The 21,528-nt window shown below is 47.0% G+C and overlaps 1 protein-coding gene across 1 annotated transcript in view; it reads right to left on the bottom strand.

The window, feature by feature from the left end:
* Window positions 1-20,083, bottom strand: part of LOC139275647 (V-set and immunoglobulin domain-containing protein 10-like 2) — a 76,503-nt gene extending 56,420 nt beyond the window's left edge. The window contains exon 1 of the mRNA XM_070892818.1: window positions 19,897-20,083. Within this exon, the coding sequence (XP_070748919.1) occupies window positions 19,897-20,083 (187 nt within the window). The remainder of the gene's footprint in view (window positions 1-19,896) is intronic.
* Window positions 20,084-21,528: the final 1,445 nt, after the last annotated feature.

Here is a 21,528-nt window from a genome sequence, read left to right as displayed (position 1 = left end):
TGAGTTAAAGTCTCTGGAGTGGGGCTTGAACTCAGAGGCAAGGGTACTAACCACTGAGTCACTCAGAGGGGTGTAGAGGAGGTGTAACTGGTTACAGCAGATTAGCAGAGGGTGAGGAAAGCATGGAAATTCTGGCAAAGAGAAGGTTCCCATGGCCCGGGAATGTGGAGAAGAAACGGAGGTGGGCACAAGGGGTGCGGACTATCCCACCAGTCGCGTATATAAAGGAACCCCACCCCAAGCACAGACCACACCTCCTCCACTTCCGCTGGCTCTGGTGCAGTCGTCCTCCATTGCTAGCACCTGCTGTTTGAGAGAACATGGTGGCTGAGATCGAAAGTTGCTAAAAGCAATGTCATGTGCTTAGTAGAAGAAGGAAAGTTAATACACCCTCTCATAAATGACAAAGGAATTCTGCAGACAGACTAGTATTTTATATAGCCCTTTATCACATCTCTCCCCAATATTTCACAGTACCTCACATATAGTGAATGACTTAGAAATGCAATGAATGCTATTGTATAGATGAACACAGTAGCCATTCACACCCAGCAAGATCCCACAAACAGTAATAAGATGGTGCATGTGATTGAGAGAGCGTCATTGGTTGGGCTATCAGGTGCTCACTGCTCTTCTTTAAATAGTGCCATGGGATCTTTTACGTCCAGCTGAACACGTTTGATTTCCTATCCAAAGCGCGTACCTCCGACAGCACTTGGAGCACTGGAGCACTCCCTTAGTACTACACTCGGGTGCCAACCTTGATTATGTGTTCAAGTCCGAGGATTGGGGCTTGAACCCATAACCTCTGACTCTGGAGGCCTATTGAGTAAGTGTGTTGGTCAGTGTGGTCCTAAGCCCTACAGACCAGGAGGGTTCCCGCCCCAATCCCGGCTGGAATTACACAGAAATTACAACACGAAAAGAGGCCACTCGCTGCAACCAATCCGTGTCGGAGTTTAGTCTGAATCACCTGTGCCCACATACTTCCCATATTCCCTTAGTCTCCAGTCCCTCCACCGCCTATCGAACTAATGCTGAAACGTTGACATAGTCTTTGCTTCAGTCACTGTCTCTAGTAATGCATTCCACAGCCTCACAACCTTCTGTGTAAAGCAAAGTTTCTCCTATTGTCTATCCACAATGACTTAGATTTAATTTTATATCAATGTCCCTCGCTGTACCCCCCCTCCAGCAGTGGAAACGGTCTGGGGCCACAATGGCGATTGCCCCGGTTGGGAGCGGTAACCTTTCAAAGGCCGAACATTCTGCACCCGGCACGGAAGTCCCGCCCCGGAGGTGAAATTGGGCTCACCACCTCTGACCGGAAGTGGTGCCCAACGTCGCACACTCCACTTACTCTCGGGGCGGGATCGGGGGCGCGACGTGGGCGAACGCGTTCTACAGGCCCTGTCCTTCCGTTAAAGGGGAGGGAACGCTGCGAGCTCTGCAGGGGTTTCAGGGGGCTCCACTAGTTCCCCGGGGCTGCGGGGTGCCGTGGCCAAAGCCCGGCACCAAAACGGAGTGCCGGGCTGCACGATCGTGCCACGGACCCCACGAAATCAGAAGAGAAAGTGACGACCGGTAATTCAGCAAAAAGAAATTGCGGCACATGGTGGCGCGCACCTCCCCTCTGAGTTTTGCCCCTTGGTCGGTGTGTGGCTCGGTTCGTGACTCGCGAGGCTGCGGCAGACATCGCCCGGGGCGGCTTCACGGGGCGCTGCCCAATGTTTGCCACGGGGCGAAAGGGGTCGCTGCCCATAGCGATGACCTCATCACCAGAGGCGCAGTGGCCCAGACCATTACCTGCGCCCCTTGGAGGCGCTAACGGGAGGCGCACATCAGGGTAATTTCACCGCCTCTGTTTCTATATACCCTGTCCCATCCCTTGATCATTTTAAACACCTCTAACAAATCACACCATAATCTCCACTGTTCCAACGAAAACTATTGTTCAAGTCTTTCTTAAACAATGAAAATGTACGGTTAGATCAGGATTCTGCAGCATTGCTTGATTACATTTGAGGGGAATTTTTTCTTCGTGCTTGTGTTTCCCCACACCGGGCAGTGTCCGAGTGAATCTACACTGTTCCCTCTCCATTGGCTCAGCATCCTTCCTGTAGTGTGGAGCCCAATACTGCACACTGTGCTCCAACTGCGACCTTACTAATTTTAACCGGGGCTCAGTGGGATGAACAGGCTGAGCGCTACCATTGGCCCTGGGCTGGGAAAAGACAAAGATCCTAAATCCCTTACCTCACCAGAAACATATCCAATTGTGAGCTGAGCACTGCGCTGGGTGAATCGCTAAACAGAGCGATAACGGGAATTCGGTGAGAGTGGGAATTCGGTGCAGAGGGGGAAGGAGGTGCTCAGTAATTTAAACCAACAGGAAATAAGTAAATATATAAATAAATAATCAGAGTAACTAATTAAATCTAAGGGGATACAATAAAAATTAATGAAGTAGCCGATGCCAAGATTAAGGGGATCTGAATTGCATTAAACAAAAATCTGGTATACATAAATAATAATTAATTAAGTATAGGAGTTAATGTGATACCAAACTAACAACATAAATCTAACATAAGTAGAGTGACTGGACAACTGAGATCCATTGCCAAAATTGAACACAATATTCCAACTGAGGCCCAACCAGTATTTTATAAAGGTTTAGCATAACCTCCATTAACTGCAATTCCTCTGCCCTGTGGGAGCTCCAGGAGGCTTCACGTTTCCGGGATAAATACGGGCACAGGAAGTGCCTCCAGTTGTTTGAACTCGAGCTCATGATTTCAGAGCTTGAGGAGCGGCTGGAATCTCTGCAGGACATATGGGAGAATTTCCTGGAACACACATTCTGGTCAACCCCGCAGCTACAGAGAGTTCAGGAGGATAGTGAGCGAGTGGACGTCTGGCAGGGTAGGAAGAGGCAGGCAGTGAGAGAATCCTCCAGGAATGTGGCGCTGTCAAACCGGTTTCTGTGCTGAATGAGGGCGATGACACCTCGTGGGGGAGTGCAGTCTAGAGCACATCAATGGCACCATGGGCAAATGATTACACAGGGAGGAATAGCAAAGTGAAGACGTGCAGTTGTCATAGGGGATTCAATAATCGGGGGATGGGCAGGCATTTCTGAAAGCACTGACTTGAGTCTCACATATTGTGTGGCCTCACTGGTACCAGGGTAAAGGACTTCACTGAATGGGAGAAGGGGAACAGCCAGAAGTCATGGTCCATGTGGTCAGAAAAGGGGTTGAGGTCCTACAGTCAGAGTTTCAGGAGCTAGAGAGGAAGTTATGGAGCAGGATCTCAAAGGTAGTAATTTTTGTCTTATTCCCAGTGCCAGTGAGTATAAGAGCCGTAAAATAAGACAGGTTAATGTGTAGTTGGAGAATTTGTCAGGAGGGATGATGTACATGAGGGTTCAAAGACAGAATTTATTTGGTTAGAATTAAGGAACAATAGAGCAGTGATTGCACTGTTGGGTGTATACTACAGGCCATCAAATAGTGGGAAGGAGAGAAAGGAGCAAATTTTCAGGCAAATGAGTGATGCAAGAACTATAGGATAGTGAGAATGGGGGACTTCAATGATCCTAATATAGACTGGGAAAATAACAGTGTACAGGACAAAGAGGAGGAGGAATTTGTGATTCTTGAAATGTGGCCAAGAAAGCCTTCTCAATCAGTGTGCCTTTCAGCACCACGAGGAAGGGGACAGCCCTGGATCTAGTTCTGGAGAATAAAGTGGGGCAATTGGAGTGTGTTTCTTTAGGGGAGCATTGGGGAACAGTGATCACAATAGCATTAGGATTAAAATAGTTATAGAAAATGACAAGGAAAAATAAAATCTTAAAATACTCAACTGTAGGAGGACTAACTTCAGTGATTTGAAAAAGGATCTGACCCAGGTGAATTAGAATCAAACCTTGGAAGGTAAAACAGCTAATTGGGAACCAAAAAAGAAGATCTTCCTGTGGAGGCAGAGGGCATGGCTGAGATACTGAATGAGTACTTTGTATCTGTCTTCACTAAAGAACAGGAAGATGCTAATGTCATAGTAAAGAAGGAGGTAGTAAACAAATCGGATAAGAATATAAGAATTAGGAGCAGGGGTCAACCATTCAGCCCCTCGAGCCTGCTCCATCATTCAATGAGATCAAGGCTGATCTTCCACCTCAACTCCACTTGCCTGCACTATTCCCATATCCCTTGATTCCCTTAATATCCAAAAATCTATCGATCTCTGTCTTGAATATACTCAAAGACTGAGCCTCCACAGCCCTCTGGGGTAGAGAATTCCAGAGATTCACCATCCTCTGAGTGAAGAAATTTCTCTCCATCTCAATCCTAAATGGCCCACCCCTTATTCTGAGACTGTGACTCCTGGTTCTATACTCTCTAGCCAGAGGAAACATCCTCCCCAACTACCCTGTCAAGCGCTGTAAGAAATTTGTATGTTTCAATGAGATCATCTTTCATTCTTCCAAACTCTAGAGAATATAGGCCTAATCTGTTCAATCTCTCCTCATAGGACAATCCCCCCATCCCAGGAATCAGTCTGGTGAACCCTCAATGGCAAGTATATCCTTCCTTAGGTGAGGAGACCAAAACTGTACACAATACTCCAGGTGCGGTCTCACCAGGGCCCTATATAATAGCAGTAAGACGTCTTTACTCTTATAGAAACATAGAAACATAGAAATTAGGTGCAGGAGCAGGCCATTTGGCCCCTCGAGCCTGCGCCACCATTCAATAAGATCATGGCTGATCATTCAACCTCAGTACCACTTTCCTGCTTTCTCTCCATAACCCTTGATCCCTTTGGCCATAAGGGCCATATCTAACTCCCTTTTTAATATATCTAACGAACTGGCCTCAACAACTTTCTGCACAGAGAATTCCACAGGTTAACCACTCTGAGTGAAGAAGTTTCTCCTCATCTCGGTCCTAAATGGCTTACCCCTTATTCTTAGACTGTGACCTCTGGTTCTGGAACTCCCCAGCAACGGGAGCATCCTTCCTGCCTCTAACCTGTCCAATCCTGTCAGAATTTTATATGTTTCTATGAGATCCCCTCTCATTCTTCTAAATTCCAGTAAATACAAGCCCAGTTGATTCAGTCTCTCCTCATATGTCAGTCCTGCCATCCCGGGAATCAATCACTGTACTCCCTCAATAGCAAGAACGTTTTTCCTCAGATTAGGAGACCAAAACTGAACACAATATTCCAGGTTTGGCTTCACCAAGGCTCTGTACAACTGCAGTAAGACCTCCCTGCTCCTATACTCAAATCCTCTAGCTATGAAGGCCAACACGCCATTTGCCTTCTTCACCTGCTGTACCTGCATGCCAAACTTCAATGACTGATGTACCATGACACCCAGGTCTCGTTGCACCTCCCCTTTTCCGAATCTGTCACCATTCAGATAATATTCTGTCTTCCTGTTTTTGCCACCAAAGTGGATAACCTCACATTTATCCACATTATACTGCATCTGCCATGCATTTGCCCACTCACCTAACCTGTCCAAGTCACCCTGCAACCTCTTCGCATCCTCCTCACAGCTCACACCGCCACCCAGCTTAGTGTCATCTGCAAATTTGGAGATATTACACTCAATTCCTTCATCTAAATCATTGATGTATATTGTAAATAGCTGGGGTCCCAGCACTGAGTCCTGCGGAACCCCACTAATCACTGCCTGCCATTATGAAAAGGACCCGTTTATTCCGACTCTCTGCTTCCTGTCTGCCAACCAGTTCTCTATCGACGTCAATACATTACCCCCAATACCATGTGCTTTTATTTTGCACACAAATCTCTTGTGTGGGGCCTTGTTAAAAGCCTTTTGAAAGTCCAAATACACCACATCCACTGGTTCTCCCTTATCCACTCTACTAGTTACATCCTCAAAAAATTCTAGAAGATTTGTCAAGCATGATTTCCCTTTCATAAATCCATGCTGACTTGGACCGATCCTGTCACTGCTTTCCAAATGCGCTGCTATTTCATCTTTAATAATTGATTCCAACATTTTCCCCACCACCGATGTCAATCCTCTTGTAATAAAGGCCAACATACCATTTGCTTTATTAATTGCTTGCTGTACCTGCATGTTAGTTTTCAGTGATTGGTGTACAAGGACACCCAGGTCCCTCTGAACACCAACATTTCTCAATCTCTCACCATTTAAAAAATACTCTGTTTTTCTATTTGTCCTACCAAAGAGGATAACTTCATATTTCTCCACATGATATTCAATTTGCTATGTTCTTGCCCACACTTAGCCTGTCTATATCACATTGAAGCCTCTTTGTATCCTCCTCACAATTTACCTAGCTATGTATCATCAGCAAACTTGGATATACAGGTTGAACATCCCTTATCCAGAATTCCCTTATCCGGGACCACCCTTCGTCCAGAACCATTCCTGGCCACCAAGTGGCGCATGCACAGAACCCCGACATGAACAAATTGAAGTCCTTCCTCGCTGCCGACTCCAGCAATCGCTGGCCTGACCCCACAATCCACCGACCACACTCCACGTGCCTCACACCCCTCGCCCCCACCCCGCCCATGATCTCTCTACCGCACTCAAAGCCCCAAGCCAGTCAGCCCCGATATCCCCTTGCTCAGTACCTGTACCATCCAATTTAACATGATCACCCCTCCTCCGGAAAATACCTTATCCAGAACAGGCCAGGTCCCGAGGGTTCCGGATAAGGGAGATTCAACTGTATTAAAAATGACCCGTTTATTCCTATTCACTGTTATCTGAGGAATACGATGAAAATAGTTTAATAAGAGGTAATTAAAAGGTTGGAAAGGCTCAAAGTAGAAAAATTACCCGTTCCAGCTGAGATGCATCCTAGGTTGCTGAGGGAAGTACCAGGGTTGACAGACTCAGTCACGTGGAGAGACTAGAGAAGCAGGTTGTTCTCCTTAGAGCAGGGAAGGTTAAGACAAGATTTGATGGAGGTGTTAAAAATCATGAAAGGTTTTGATAGATTAAATAGGCAGAAGTGTCAGTAACCAGAGAATTTAGATTTAAGGTAATTGGCAAAAGAACATAAGAACATAAGAAATAGGAGCAGGAGTAGGCCATTCGACCCCTCGAGCCTGCTCCGCCATTCAATAAGATTGTGGCTGGTCATCGACCTCAACTCCACTTTCCCGCCTGATCTCCCTATCCCTTAATTCCCCATGACTCCAAAAATCTATCTACCTCAGCCTTAAATATATTCAGAGACTCAACATCCACAGCCCTCTGCGGCAGAGAATTCCGAAGATTCACAACACTCTGAGTGAAGAAATTCCTCCTCATCTCTGTCTTATATGGCCTACCCCTTATCCTGAGACTGTGCCCCCTAGTTCTAGACACTCCAGCCAGGGGAAACAACCTCTCAGCACCTACCCTGTCAATTCCCCTCAGAATCTTGTATGTTTCAGAGAGATCACCTCTCATTCTTCTAAACTCCAGAGAGTATAGGCCCATTCTACACAGTCTCTCATCATAAGACAACCCTCTCATCCCAGGAATCAATCTAGTGAACCTCCGTAGCACTACCTCCAAGGCAAGTATATCCTTCCTTAAATAAGGAGACCAAAACTGTGCACAGTACTCCAGGTGTGGTCTCACCAAGGCCCTATACAATTGTAGCTAGACTTCCTTACTCTTACTCCAATCCCCTTGCAATAAAGGACAACGTGCCATTTGCCTTCCTTATTGCTTGCTGTACCTGCATGCTAGCTTTCTGTGTTTCTTGCACAAGGACATCCAAATCTCTCTGAACACCAACATTTAAAAGTTTCTCACCATTTAAAAAAGATTCTGTTTTTCTATTCTTCCTACCAAAATGAATAACCTCACATTTCCCCACATTATACTCTATCTGCCACCTTCCTGCTCACTCACTCAGTCTATCTATATCCCTTTGCAGATGCTTTGTGTTCTCCTCACAGCTTACTATCCCACCTAGCTTTGTAGCGTCAGCAAACTTGGATACAACTCGGTCCCTTCATCTAGGTCATTAATATAGATTGTAAATAGCTGAGGCCCCAGCACTAATCCTTGCGGCATCCCACTAGTTACTGCCTGCCAACCTGAAAAAGGCCCGGTTATCCCTACTCTCTGTTTTCTGTCCATTAACAAATCCTCTATCCATACTAATACATTACCTCCAATCCCATGAGCCCTTATCTTGTGTAAAAACCTTTTATGTGGCACCTTATCGAAAGCCTTTTCGAAATTCAAATATACTACATCCACTGGTTTCCCTTTATCTACCCTGCTAGTTACATCATCAAAAGACTTTAATAAATTTGTCAAACATGATTTCCCTTTCATAAAACCATGTTGACTCTGACTAATCATGTTATGATTTTCTAAGTGCCCTGATAACATTTCCTTAACAATAGATTCCAGCATTTTCCCGATGATTGATGTCAGGCTAACTGGCCTGTAGCTCCCTGTTTTCTCTCTGCCTCCTTTCTTGAATAGCGGTGTTACATTTGCTACCTTCCAATCCACTCGGACCGTTCTAGAAGCTAGGGAATTTTGAAAGATCAAAACTAATGCATCCACTATCTCTGCAGACACCTCTTTTAGAACCCTCAGATGTAAGCCTTCAGGTCCAGGGAATTTGTCGGCTTTTAGTCCCATTAGTTTCTCTAGTTCTTTTTCTCTACTTATATGAATTACATTAAGTTCCTTACCCTCATTAGACCCCTGGCTCCCCACCATTTTAGGTAGGCTTTTTGCATTTTCTACTGCGAAGACAGATACAAAATATTTGTTCAACGTTTCTGCCATTTCCTTATTCCCCATAATGTCTTCTGTCTCGGCCTCTAAGGGACCAATGTTTACTTTTGCAATTCTCTTCCTTGTTACGTATTTGTACAAGCTCTTACACTCTGTTTTTATATTTCTTGCTAGTTTTCTCTCAGTATATTTTTCCCCTTTTTATCCTTTGCTGGTTTCTGAAACTCTCCCAATCCTCAGGCTTACTACTATTCTTCGCAACATTATAAGCTTCTTTCAATCTAGTGCGATCCTTAACTTCTTTAGTTAGCCACGGATGGATCACTTTTCCTGTGTAGTTTTTGTTTCTCAATGGATTGTATTTTTGTTGAGAATTATGAAATATTTCTTTAAATGCTCGCTACTGCGTATCTACTGCCATACCTTTTAATCTATTATTTTCCAATCTATCTTAGACAACTGGTCCTTCATACCTGTGTAAGTGGCTTTATATAAGTTTAAGACTCTAGTTTCGGACTTAGGCAAGTCACTTTCAACCAGAGGTGACAAGAGGGGAAAAAATATGGTGCGATCTGAAAAGGTGGTGCAAGTAGATTCAAAAGTAATTTTCAAAAGTGAATTGGATAAATACTAGATTGGAAAACATTTGCCAGTCTATAGAGTGCAGTTACTTTCCAGCTTCCCCTTAACTGCCCGTATGCTACTCGTCTCAACCACTCCATGTGGTGGCGAGGTCCATATTCTAACCACCCTCGGCGTGATTTTGCGCCATTTGTTCCATTAACTAATCTGGTGGAAGGTTCTTTTCATCTCTAGCCCCCTTGAAGCCTGTTGCCCCAGATTATTGTTGACACATAATCCTTACAGCCAACAGAAAGGACACTCTACCCTGGGCTGGACTCCAGCCCAAGTCCCAGAGGTGACAGTATTAACCCAATGCCCCACACTGTTTTCCAGAAGTGAGTAGTTCAAGACACTTATCAGGTTGCCGAACTTTTTCAAAACACAATTACATTGCAAAACATTCTCCTGCAACAGCACGCAATACATTTACACACTTCATCATTCGGATTGAAAAGAAAACAGTCCAATTAGAAAGGATTTGGTCTTAAAATTATATGTCATCCGACACCTCTGTGACTTTAAAATTACTTTCTCATGAAAGTAATTTGGGGAACAGACAGGACATTCTCCCAGATCTTACCAAGGGCCAGTGGAGCGAGGATCCAGACAAACTTAAAGAGGATTTGAAAATTCCATGTCAATCCATCACCCATTTCGGAACCATGCTGCTGTTGAGGCTACAGGATGTGCGAAGAACACCCCCTTCGACGAACTGTCAGAGGGAGCTGTCCTGGGGGACCATACTCACTCCTTGCAAACTCATTTCCAGCCTTGGTGCATTCTCTCTTGGGACAACCAGTGCAATCACGGTGAAATACCTGGACTGACTCACACAAGCCTGATCCAAGGAACATGAAGCCCTTGAAACCTTCTCAGATTGACTCTGAATTATTTATTGCCTATTCTTTGATCAGCCAGTCTCTGTTTACCAATGTGCTTCATGCTCTATCTGCCATGCAGAGGTAAGCATGTTCCCTCCTCAGCCCCAATCACTTGTCTGATTACCTTACTCAATTCAAATAAAAACCAGAGGACTTGCGGATGCTGGAAATCTGAAATAAAAACAGAAAATGCTGGAAATGTTCAGCAGGTCAGGCAGCGTCTGTGGAGAGAGAAACAGAGTTAATGTTCGAGGTCGATGACCTTTCGCCGGAACTGGGAAAAGTTTAGAAATATAACAGGTTTTAAGGAAGTGCAGAGGCAGGGAAAGGAGGGAGGGGAGGAAAGAACAAAAGGGAATGTCTGTGACAGGGTGAAAGGCAGGAGAGATTAGAGAGACAAAAGGGGTGATGGTGCAAGGCAAAAGGTAATGGGACGAGTAAAGACACAAAAAATGGGTCTAGAGTGGGTGTAAATGGGAATATCGGAATCATCAGCAACAACTGCTGTCCGAAAAATGGGGGCAGAGATTATGATCTGAAATTGTTGAACTCGATGTTGAATCCAGAAGGCTGTAAAGTGCCTAATCAAAAGTTGAAGTGCTGCTCATCGCGTTTCCATGGAGCTTCATTGGAACAGTGTAGGAGACCAAGGACGGAGAGGTCAGAGTGGGAGTGGAGTGGGTAATTAAAGTGATAGGCAACCGGAAGCTCGGGGTCACATTTGCGGACTGAACAGAGATGTTCCACAAAGCGGTCACCCAATCTACGTTCGGTCTCCCCAATGTAGAGGAGGCTACATCGTGAGCAGCAAATATGGTATATGAAATTGTAAGTACATATATGCAGAATATAGATATACTCACTGTGCAGTCACTGTATAGTTGCATAAGATGGAGACTTGTTACCTGATCTACTATCAATAAGGTTTACACTGTGTATATACTATGCTGGCACCACTAGATGGTGCAACTAGTGGAGACCAGGATTTCTTGCCCCTGTGGCAGAGGCTGTCCACCAAAGGGCACTGCGGTGGGAAACCTGAGGGTCACCTGCATAGGTGTGCAGGGCCCAGTATAAAAGGCTGTTCACCATGCTTGTGCCTCACTCAGGAGTTACGAATAAAGGACCAAGGTCACTACAGTCTGAGTACAACACATTGCCTCGTGGAGTCATTCATAAGTGCATTACAGACTTAATAACTGCCGATGAGAATATGGACTTTCACGTGATTATGACTACCTTTGGCACACTAAACGACTTCGCAGAGGGTGATGATTGGGATGCCTTCATGGAAAGGCTTGAGCAATATTTTGTGGCAAACGATCTGGCAGGGGAGACGGTCGCATTGGCGGAGAAGCGCATGGCTATACTGCTGACCAGTTGTGGGCCCAAGGTCTACCGCCTCGTCAGGGACTTGCTGGCATCCACAAAGGCCAAGGATAAGATATACGATGAGCTGACTGAACTAATTCGTCACCAACTAAAACCAAAACTGATCATCCTCACGGCCAGGCACAGATTCTACACTCACCACAGGCCTGAGGGCCAGGAAATTGCAAAATATGCTGCCGACCTCAGGAGACTTGCGGCACCGTGTGATTTTGGCACGCACCTCAATGAAGCATTGCGAGGCATCTTCATTATGGGAATTGGCCACAAGGGCCTCCTTGACAAGCTATTATTGCCGACACCACAGTCAACCTGCAGAAGGCCATCAGCATCAGTCAGGTGTTCATGATCTCGACCTGCAGCACCAAGCAAATTATTCATCCTGTGGACTCAAACCCGACAAGTACTGTACACAGAATGGCGCCTTTCACAGGCAAGCCTGTAGAACGTGGCTCTGCCCAAGGCAGAGAGCACAGACCTCAGGGTTCCAGAACTCAGAGTCCGCCGAGGGGTGCTAATCGAGTAGCACCATGCTGGTGTTGCGGAGGCAACCATATGGCTCACCAGTGTCAGTTTGCTGAGTACGTATGCAAAGCCTGTAACACAAAGGGCCACCTCCAGCGTATGTGTAAAAGAAATACGACTCACTGTCTAGCAGAGGAGTCGTTAGATGACTTTAAATCCAGCAGGGAGTATGATGATTTGGCCAGAAAGGCAGCTCTCCCCAAGAAGAAGTGTATGGAATGTATACCTGCACCACCGATTGTCCTCCAGTAAAGATAGAAGTCGAGATAAACAGCATTCCAGTCTTCATGGAAGTGGACACGGGAGCGAGCCAGTCAGTGATGAGCCAGGATGCTATGGAATGAAAAACGACCTGAGCTGGTTCCAGTACAGGAAAAGTTGTGCACCTACACCAAGGTGCCGATCCCAGTCCTTGGTAGTGCGTATGTAAGTGTAATCCATAATGGCGTGGTGCACAAGTTATCTCTCAAGATTGTTGCAGGTGAAGGTCCAACGCTACTCGGAAGAAGGTGGGTGGGGAAGATCCGATGGAAATGGGAAGACCTCTTCACTCCAGCAATCGATGTCCCCATGCTCAGAGGCAGAGCAAAACTTCACCTTCGCTTGGGCCAGGCACCAGAGAACAGACCAGCGCAGCACCTGAGGCACAGACCATCCATCACGACTTCATGGCAATCATCCGATTGGAACGACCTAAAAGTACCTTCCCGGCTCCTGGGGAGGAAGTTCGAATTCACAGGTTTTGTGGCAGAATTCGCGGGAGAGAAGGATTAAGGCAGTCGACCTCGAGGACAGAGGCAAGATGGTGTCCCTGCTGCAGCGAGGTGCAGCGTGGCTGAAAAAAAAGATGGCCGCGGCCAGATCAAGAGGTGCAATGCTGAGGGACCAACACGTGGTGTATAACAAAGGATTTGATTGGGGTAAAGCCAGCAGGGTTCTCTTAAAGGAGACCTGCAACCAACTGAACTTAAAGAGACATTGTATGCATGGCAATCAATGTAATGAACCGATTAAGATTTTGAACAAAATGTTGTTGCGAGATGTTGGTACTATTCCTAATGTAAAGAACAAAATGTTGTTGCGAGATGTCGGGAATATAGTGTCCCCAAAAGTAGCAAGCGAGCGAATTCGGGAGGGTAAAGGAGCTGATCCTGATACCCTGCCCCAGGTTTATCCCACGCCACGGACCTAGAAACGAAAACGGCTCCAATACGCGCAGTCAGCCACCGTTGCCCACCGCCCGGGTGGAGACGGTGCAGCCCCCATACCCAGTCGCTACCTCGGCTATGTCCGGGAGCAGAAGGTCAGAACCAATGAGTTCCCCAAATGGGACCTGGAACAGCCAGGTTCCCAACACCATTAGAGAACAGGCAGAAGATTCTGCAGCCCTCAAAGGAGGACAGGGAGGTCACACACATCTGTGGCTCTGCCCACCACTAGGCAACAGCAAAGGCCCTGAGTCCTGGCTAGGTGAGCAAACCAAGCCCACCCCGCTAGCAGCGGCGCAGCGTCGCTATCAGACGACTAGGACCCCGTTCCAGGTTGCGCTGGAACCTGCATCCTCGCATACCTGTACTGCTACTTACCATGACTGAACCATGAATGCAATCTACCCAATCCTGGCACACAACCGCAAAATGAATGCAAGTCACTGAACCAAGGTGTCACGATACAAACTGTACTTGCACTGTATCCTGTATGTTAATGTAATGGGCCAGCTGCATGATCTCGCTGGGGTGGGGGGGGAAATGGATGTATGTAGCCATGGACACACACATGGATCATACCCAGAACCCACTGGAACCTCCACTGCATCATCGAACCATCCAAACTGTTAACCACTACCCAACGTTGTGGCAAAAGGATTTGGGGGTTAACAGGGAGAGAGCCAAGCCAAAGCACAGCCAAGGTGCAAGGGCTATTGGCACTTAAGTCTGGGGAGAGCTAAGCCAGAGCACATAGTGCAAAAGTAATCGGCACAAAGTACTTGGGGCAGAGTGATGTTATAAATGCAGACTATAGATATATTCTCTGTGTAGTCACTGTATAGTTGCATAAGATGGAGACTTGTTTACCTGATGTACTATCAATAAGGTTTACACTGTGTATATACTATGCTGGCACCACTAGAGGGTGCAACTGGTGGAGACCAGGGTTTCCTGCCCCTGTGGCAGAGGCTGTCCACCAGAGAGCACTGCGATGGGAGACCTGAGGATCACCTACATCGGTGTGCAGGGCCCAGTATAAAAGGCTGCTCACCATGCTTGTGCCTCACTCTGGAGTTACGAATAAAGGACCAAGGTCACTACAGTTTGAGTACAGTACATTGCCTCATGGAGTCATTCATAAGTGCATTATAGACGTAACACAAGTAAATTGCTGCTTCACCTGGAAGGAGTGTTTGGGACCCTGGTGGTGGGAAGGGAGGAGGTAAAAGTACATGTGTTGCATCTCTTGCATTTGCCTCCTTGACAAGCTATTATTGCCGACACCACAGTCAACCTGCAGAAGGCCATCAGCATCAGTCAGGCGTTCATGATCTCGACCTGCAGCACCAAGCAAATTATTCATCCTGTGGACTCAAACCCGACAAGTACTGTACACAGGATGGTGCCTTTCACAGGCAAACCTGTAGAACGTGGCTCTGCCCAAGGCAGAGAGCACAGACCTCAGGGTTCCAGAACTCAGAGTCCGCCGAGGGGTGCTAATCGAGTAGCACCATGCTGGTGTTGCGGAGGCAACCATATGGCTCACCAGTGTCAGTTTGCTGAGTACATATGCAAAGCCTGTAACACAAAGGGCCACCTCCAGCATATGTGTAAAAGAAATACGACTCACTGTCTAGCAGAGGAGTCGGTAGATGACTTTGAATCCAGCAGGGTGTATGATGATTTGGCCAGAAAGGCAGCTCTCCCCAAGAAGAAGTGTATGGAATGTATACCTGCACCACCGATTGTCCTCCAGTAAAGATAGAAGTTGAGATAAACAGCATTCCAGTCTTCATGGAAGTGGACACGGGACGAGCCAGTCAGTGATGAGCCAGGATGCTATGGAACAAAAAACGACCCAAGCTGGTTCCAGTACAGGAAAAGTTGTGCACCTACACCAAGGTGCCGATCCCAGTCCTTGGTATGTAAGTGTAATCCATAATGGCGTGGTGCACAAGTTACCTCTCAAGATTGTTGCAGGTGAAGGTCCAACGCTACTCGGAAGAAGGTGGGTGGGGAAGATCCGATGGAAATGGGAAGACCTCTTCACTACATCGGTGTGCAGGCCCAGTATAAAAGGCTGCTCACCATGCTTGTGCCTCACTCTGGAGTTACGAATAAAGGACCAAGGTCACTACAGTTTGAGTACAGTACATTGCCTCATGGAGTCATTCATAAGTGCATTATAGACGTAACACAAGTAAATTGTTGCTTCACCTGGAAGGAGTGTTTGGGACCCTGGTGGTGGGAAGGGAGGAGGTAAAAGTACATGTGTTGCATCTCTTGCATTTGCACGGCAAGGTACCATGGGAAGGGGAGAAGATGCTGGGGATGTCACGGAGGCAGTAGTCCCTTCGGAAGGCTGAAAAGGGAGAGGAGGGGGAGGTGTGATTGGTGGTGGGATCACGCTGGAGGTGGCGGAAATGGCGGAGGATGAATTCGTTGAACGTGGAGGCTGGTGGGGTGAAATGTGAGGACAAGGGAAACCCTATCGTGGTTCTGGGAGGGAGGGGAAGGGGTGGGAGCAGTGGTGTGGGAAATGGAACAGACATGATCGAGGGCCATGTCAACCAGGGTGGAGGGGAATCCTCGGTTGAGGAAAAAGGAAGACTTTTCAGAAGCAATGGTATGGAAGGTGGCATCGTCGGAACAGAAGCGACAGAGACTGAGAAACTGGGAGATAGCCCCATGATTGCGGACGGCAGCTGTTGCTGATAATTCTGCTATAGCCATTTTACACCTTCTCCAGGCCACCCAAACCCCTCAATTAGATTCCAGCCTGTAACTCACTCCCAGGTATCTGTTGTTCTATATATAAACCCCCCAAACCCCTCAATTAGATTCCAGCCTGTAACTCACTCCCGGGTATCTGTTATTCTATATATAAACCCCCTGAACCCTTCGATTTGATTCCAGCCTGTAGCTCACTCCCAGGTATCTGTTATTCTATATATAAACCCCCTGAAACCCTCGATTAAATTCCATCTTTTGTTTCTTTATTTATCACGTTACCAAACAAATCGGTATCTAACTTGGGACATTTGTTTAATTTTTGGAAGTCAATCTTTTTCACACGGAATCCGGAAGATGTTATTACTCCTCGCTCACAGTGTTTATCACGGGTCTCTCAGCGAAACCCTTCCCTCTCACCTCGATCCTTCCTCACCTGTGCCACTTGCTTCCATAGACATTGAAAATAATCCACAACTGACGGGAGTACCATGGGGGATAAACTGAGAAAAGGCTTCATGGAGCTTCACACAGTGTTTGTTATAAACTTACGATGGACACCCGCGATATAAGCTGGAATCTAATCGAGGGGTCAAGTGATTTACATGTACAATATTGGATATTACAATATTAATACTTAATATCAAGGAGTGTGTTACAGGCTGGACTCTAATCGAGGGGTTCGGGGGGTTTATATATAGAATAATGGATACCCGGGAGTGAGTTACAGGCTGGAATTTAATCACGAGGTTCTGGTGTTTATATATAGAATAACAGATACCCGGGAGTGAGTTACAGGCTGGAATCTAATCGCGAGGTTCTGGTGTTTATATATAGAATAACAGATACCTGGGAATGAGTTACAGGCTGAAATCTAATCGAGAGGTTTGGGGGGTTTATATATAGAATAATGGATACCCAGGAATGGGTTACAGGCTGGAATGTAATCGAGAGGTTCAGGGGGTTTATGTATAGAATAACAGATACCCGGGAATGAGTTACAGGCTGCAATCTAATTGAGGGGTTCGGGTGGTTTATATATAAATAAACGATGTCCAGGATTGTGTTACAGACTGTAATCTAATCAAAGGGTTTGGGTGATCTCATGATCTATGAGACTGGAGCTCGAGTCGTTGATAGGGTCACAGTCTGAGGATAAGGGGTAAGCCATTTAGGATCGAGATGAGGAGAAACTTCTTCACCCAGAGAGTGGTGAACCTGTGGAATTCTCTACCACAGAAAGTTGTTGAGGCTAATTCACTAAATATATTCAAAAAGGAGTTAGATGTAGTCCTTACTACTAGGTGAATCAAGGGGTATGGCAAGAAAGCAGGAATGGGGTACTGAAGTTGCATGTTCAGCCATGAACTCATTGAATGGCGGTGCAGGCTCGAAGGGCCGAATGGCCTACTCCTGCACCTATTTTCTATGTTTCTATGTTTCTATAACCAGCGTCTAAAGCCAAGATCCGATCACTGTCTTGGACTCAGTCTCAAACATCCATGTTTTAATATAATGGACTGGTTGTCAAGTCCTGTCTAGTATCAGTGTTGCCTTAAGAATGTTCTGGGACTGTTCTAGCTTGCTGGCCAGTTGCGTAGGTGATCAACATGCTGTGTTTAAATACACAATCAGAGGAAACCTGCAGAAAGCAGAGAGTGAAAGATGGAAAGATCTGTCCAACTCGTTTCTTTATTGAAAAAGAAGACTCAGAGATGACCTGATAGAGGTCTTTAAAATAGAGAAAGGGTTTGATGGGATAGATGTGGAGAAGATGTTTTCCACTTGTGGGGGGCATCCAAAACTAAATACAAAATGGTCACTAATAAATCCAATAAGGAATTCAGGAGAAACCTCTTTACCCAGAGAGTAGTTAGAATGTGGAACTCGCTGCCACCAGGAGTGGTTGAGGAGAATAGCGCTGATGTATTTAAGGGGAAGCTGGATAAGTACAGGAGGGAGAAAGGAATAAAAGAATATGTTGATAGGGTGAGATAAAATAAATAGAGTGGGAGGAGGCTGGTGTGGAGCATAAACACCGCATGGAGCTGTTGGGCCGAATGGCCTGTTCCCATGCTGTAAATTCTGTGTGACACTACTGATGGGTTTTATTATGTCTTTAATACTCTTATGAATGACTCCACGAGGTCTAGTATTGTACTTGAGCTGTTGTGACCTTAGTCCCATTTATTGTAACTCCAGAGTGAGGAACAAGCATGGTGGGCAACCTTTTATACTGGGCCCTGCACACCTATGCAGCTGACCCTCAGGTCTCCCACCGCAGTGCCCTCTACTGGCACACCTTATGTGACTATACAGTTAGTGTATATGTTCTACATACATGACATCTCTTCCCCCCGAGTCTTTAATGCAAATTGACTCGTACATTGACGGTGACCTGGGCTTTGCTCTCCCTGGTTGACCATTAGAGGGTCGCTTCTAGCTTGGGTGGGTTGTTAGTGAGATTTGTTGCCAGTGGAGGTCACCGTGGTTTCTAGTTGTGAGTCCATGATTACTCCATTCTCCCCCCCACACAGAGATCATGCTAATGGCCCGTTATATGTAAGTTGCATTCAAGTTCATCACATGGGTTTTACATTTACATCTTGGTACATTTGTTGGGTGGATTACAGTTGTGTTTCTTTTTGTGTGGTACAGGTATATCAGTACAGGTATATCAGTACAGGTACACAAAGACAGTCTAGTTCCAGCACGGCCGGATGAGATCCGGATCGTCTGGTGGCGGTGCAGCGCCCCCATGCTAGTGGGTCTGTGGGCGAGGTGAGCTCATTTTGCTCGAGTTGCCGGAGCTCAGGGCTCTTGCCATTACTCCTAGTGTCGGGCAGGCCCAAATGACAGCTGATATGCCTGTGACCTCCCTGTCCTTTTGTTTTGCACAGTGTCGCTGCTGCTCCCTGGGAAGCGGTCTGAGCGAGTGAGCATTTCGTCTAAGCGATGGTGGGGCTGCCTCGCCTTGTCTAGCAGTTCGCAGGGGACTGCTGACTCACTTTCCTTGAGGGCACCATTGTGAGCACTCTCTAGTTTGGGATCCTGGCTGGTCCAAGTCCCGCTTGGAGGAGCCATTGCGGATGACCCTTCACTCTTGGTCATTGCCGTGGCGGCGAGTGGGTTTGTGGGCTGCGCCTTTTCCACCCCAGGGTGGTGGGCGACGGTAGCCGACTGCGAGCATAGGCGCAGTTTACTGTTTCTGGCCCTTGGCGGTTCATGCCATCGGGTGCCTGCAATGTTAAACCGATCTGAGGCAGGGTATCGCTCCCGGTGCCTCTGCTCTCTGGGGATCATTTACTCTGTGGCTTGTCTACTTCTGTCAGCTGTGGGGACACTTTATGATACATTGGTCTGGGACACAGGCTACAGTATTAGGTAGACCGCTGGACCTGTATACGACCATTAGGTGTTCGCCCGCTACATTAGCTGATTACAATTTGCACCCAACATTGATCAACAACATTTTGCTTGTTATAGCTGGACTTTTACATTGGTTACCAATTTCAAGCAGTTCATTCAAAAATGGCGGGTTGCTGGCCTCCTTTAAAATGGCCTTACTACTTTTACCCCAATCATCTTTCTTGTGTAGAACCACGTGTCGTTGCTCCATTAGCACCTTGTGGTTTGGACACCATCTTTTCCCTGTCCATGATGTCGACTGCCGCGATCTTCTTTCCCAGGAATTCTGCCACTGAAGCTGAAAAGGCGCCCTCGGATCCAATCTTCCTCCCCAGGAGTCCTGCCACTGAAACCAGGAAGGTACGTTCGGGTCGTCTCAGCCGGACCATCACCACGCAGCCGTGATGAGTGGTCTGTGCCTCGGGGGCTGCGCGGATTTGCTCTCCGGTGCCTGGTCCCACCAAAGGTGGGGTCTTGCTCAGCCTCTGAGCACGGGGGACGTCGATCGCTGGAGGGATGAAGTCTTCCCAGTTCCAATGAATCTTCCCCATCCATCTTCTTCCAAGTAGCATTAGTCCATCACCTGAAACAATCCACAATGGTAAATTGTGCACCGCGCCATCATGGGATACACTTACATCCGCACTACCAACAACTGATATCAGTTCCTTGGTGTACGTGCGTAGCTTTGCCTGAACCGGGACCAGCTTGGGTCGTTCAGCTTGATCATTCCATAGCCTCTCAAAAGCTTCCTGGCTCATTACTGACTGACTCATCCCCGTATCCACTTCCATGAAGACTGAACGCCATTTATCTCGACTTTCATTATCATTGGAGGACAATCTGTGGTGCAGGTATATACTCCATACACTTTGTCCTGGGACTGAGCTGCCTCTCTAGCCATCTCCTCATAATCCGCGCTGGATTCACAGCCAGCTGCTGACTCCTCTTCTACGTGGTGAGTCACGGCTCTTTTGCACATTCGCTGGAGGTGGCCCTTTGTGCTGCAGCCTTTGCACACATAGTCTCTGAACCGACACTGATGAGCCCTGTGATTACCTCCGCAACGCCAGCATGGTGCTACTCGACTTACATTTGCACCCCTCGGCGGACTCTGAGTTAAAGGACTCAGGACCTGTACACTCTGCCCTGGGCAGATTCACATTCAACAGTTCTGCCTGTGAAATGTGCCATTCTATTTACAGTACTTGCCGGGTTTGAGTCCTGAGGGTGAGTCATCATCTGCTTGGAGCTGCAGCTTGAGGTCTTGAACGCCTGGCTGATGCTGATGGCCTTCTGCAGAGTGACCGTGGTTTCGGCAGACAGTAGCCTGTGAAGAAGGGCCTCATGACCGATGCCAATTACGAAGACATTCCGCAATGCAGCGGCAAGGGATGCGCCGAATTCACACAGTCCTCCCAGCCTCCTGAGGTCGGCAGCGTACTTGGCGATTTCCTGGCCCTCGGGGCACGGTGTGTATAAAATCAATGCCTGGCCATGAGGATGCTCTCCTTCGGTTTGAGTTGGTCCTGAATTAGCACTTTCAGCTTCTTGTATGGCTTGGTCATTGTTTTCTCTGGTGCAAGCAAGTCCCTGATGAGGCCGTAGACCGTGGGCCCACAACTGATCAACAGGATAGCTCTGCACTTATCTGCCAGCGTGGCCGGATCATCGCCTATCAGGTCATTTGCCACGAAATATTGGTCGAGCCGCTTCGTAAAGGCTTCCCAATCTTCACCCTCTGAGAACTTTTCTAATGCACCAACATTAGTCATTTTTGCATGAAAGTTCGTAATCTCGTCGCCAGTTGTTATGTCTTTAATACTCTTATGAATAACTCCACGAGGTCTAGTATTGTACTTGAGCTGTTGTGACCTTAGTCCCATTTATTGTAACTCCAGAGTGAGGCACAAGCATGGTGGGCAGCCTTTTATACTGGGCTCTGCATACCTATGCAGGTGACCCTCAAGTCTCCCACTGCAGTGCCCTCTGATGG

This window comes from Pristiophorus japonicus, chromosome 11 (genome assembly GCF_044704955.1).
Source record: "Pristiophorus japonicus isolate sPriJap1 chromosome 11, sPriJap1.hap1, whole genome shotgun sequence".
NCBI lineage: Eukaryota > Metazoa > Chordata > Chondrichthyes > Pristiophoridae > Pristiophorus > Pristiophorus japonicus.
This window is presented reverse-complemented; position numbering and strand designations above follow the sequence as displayed.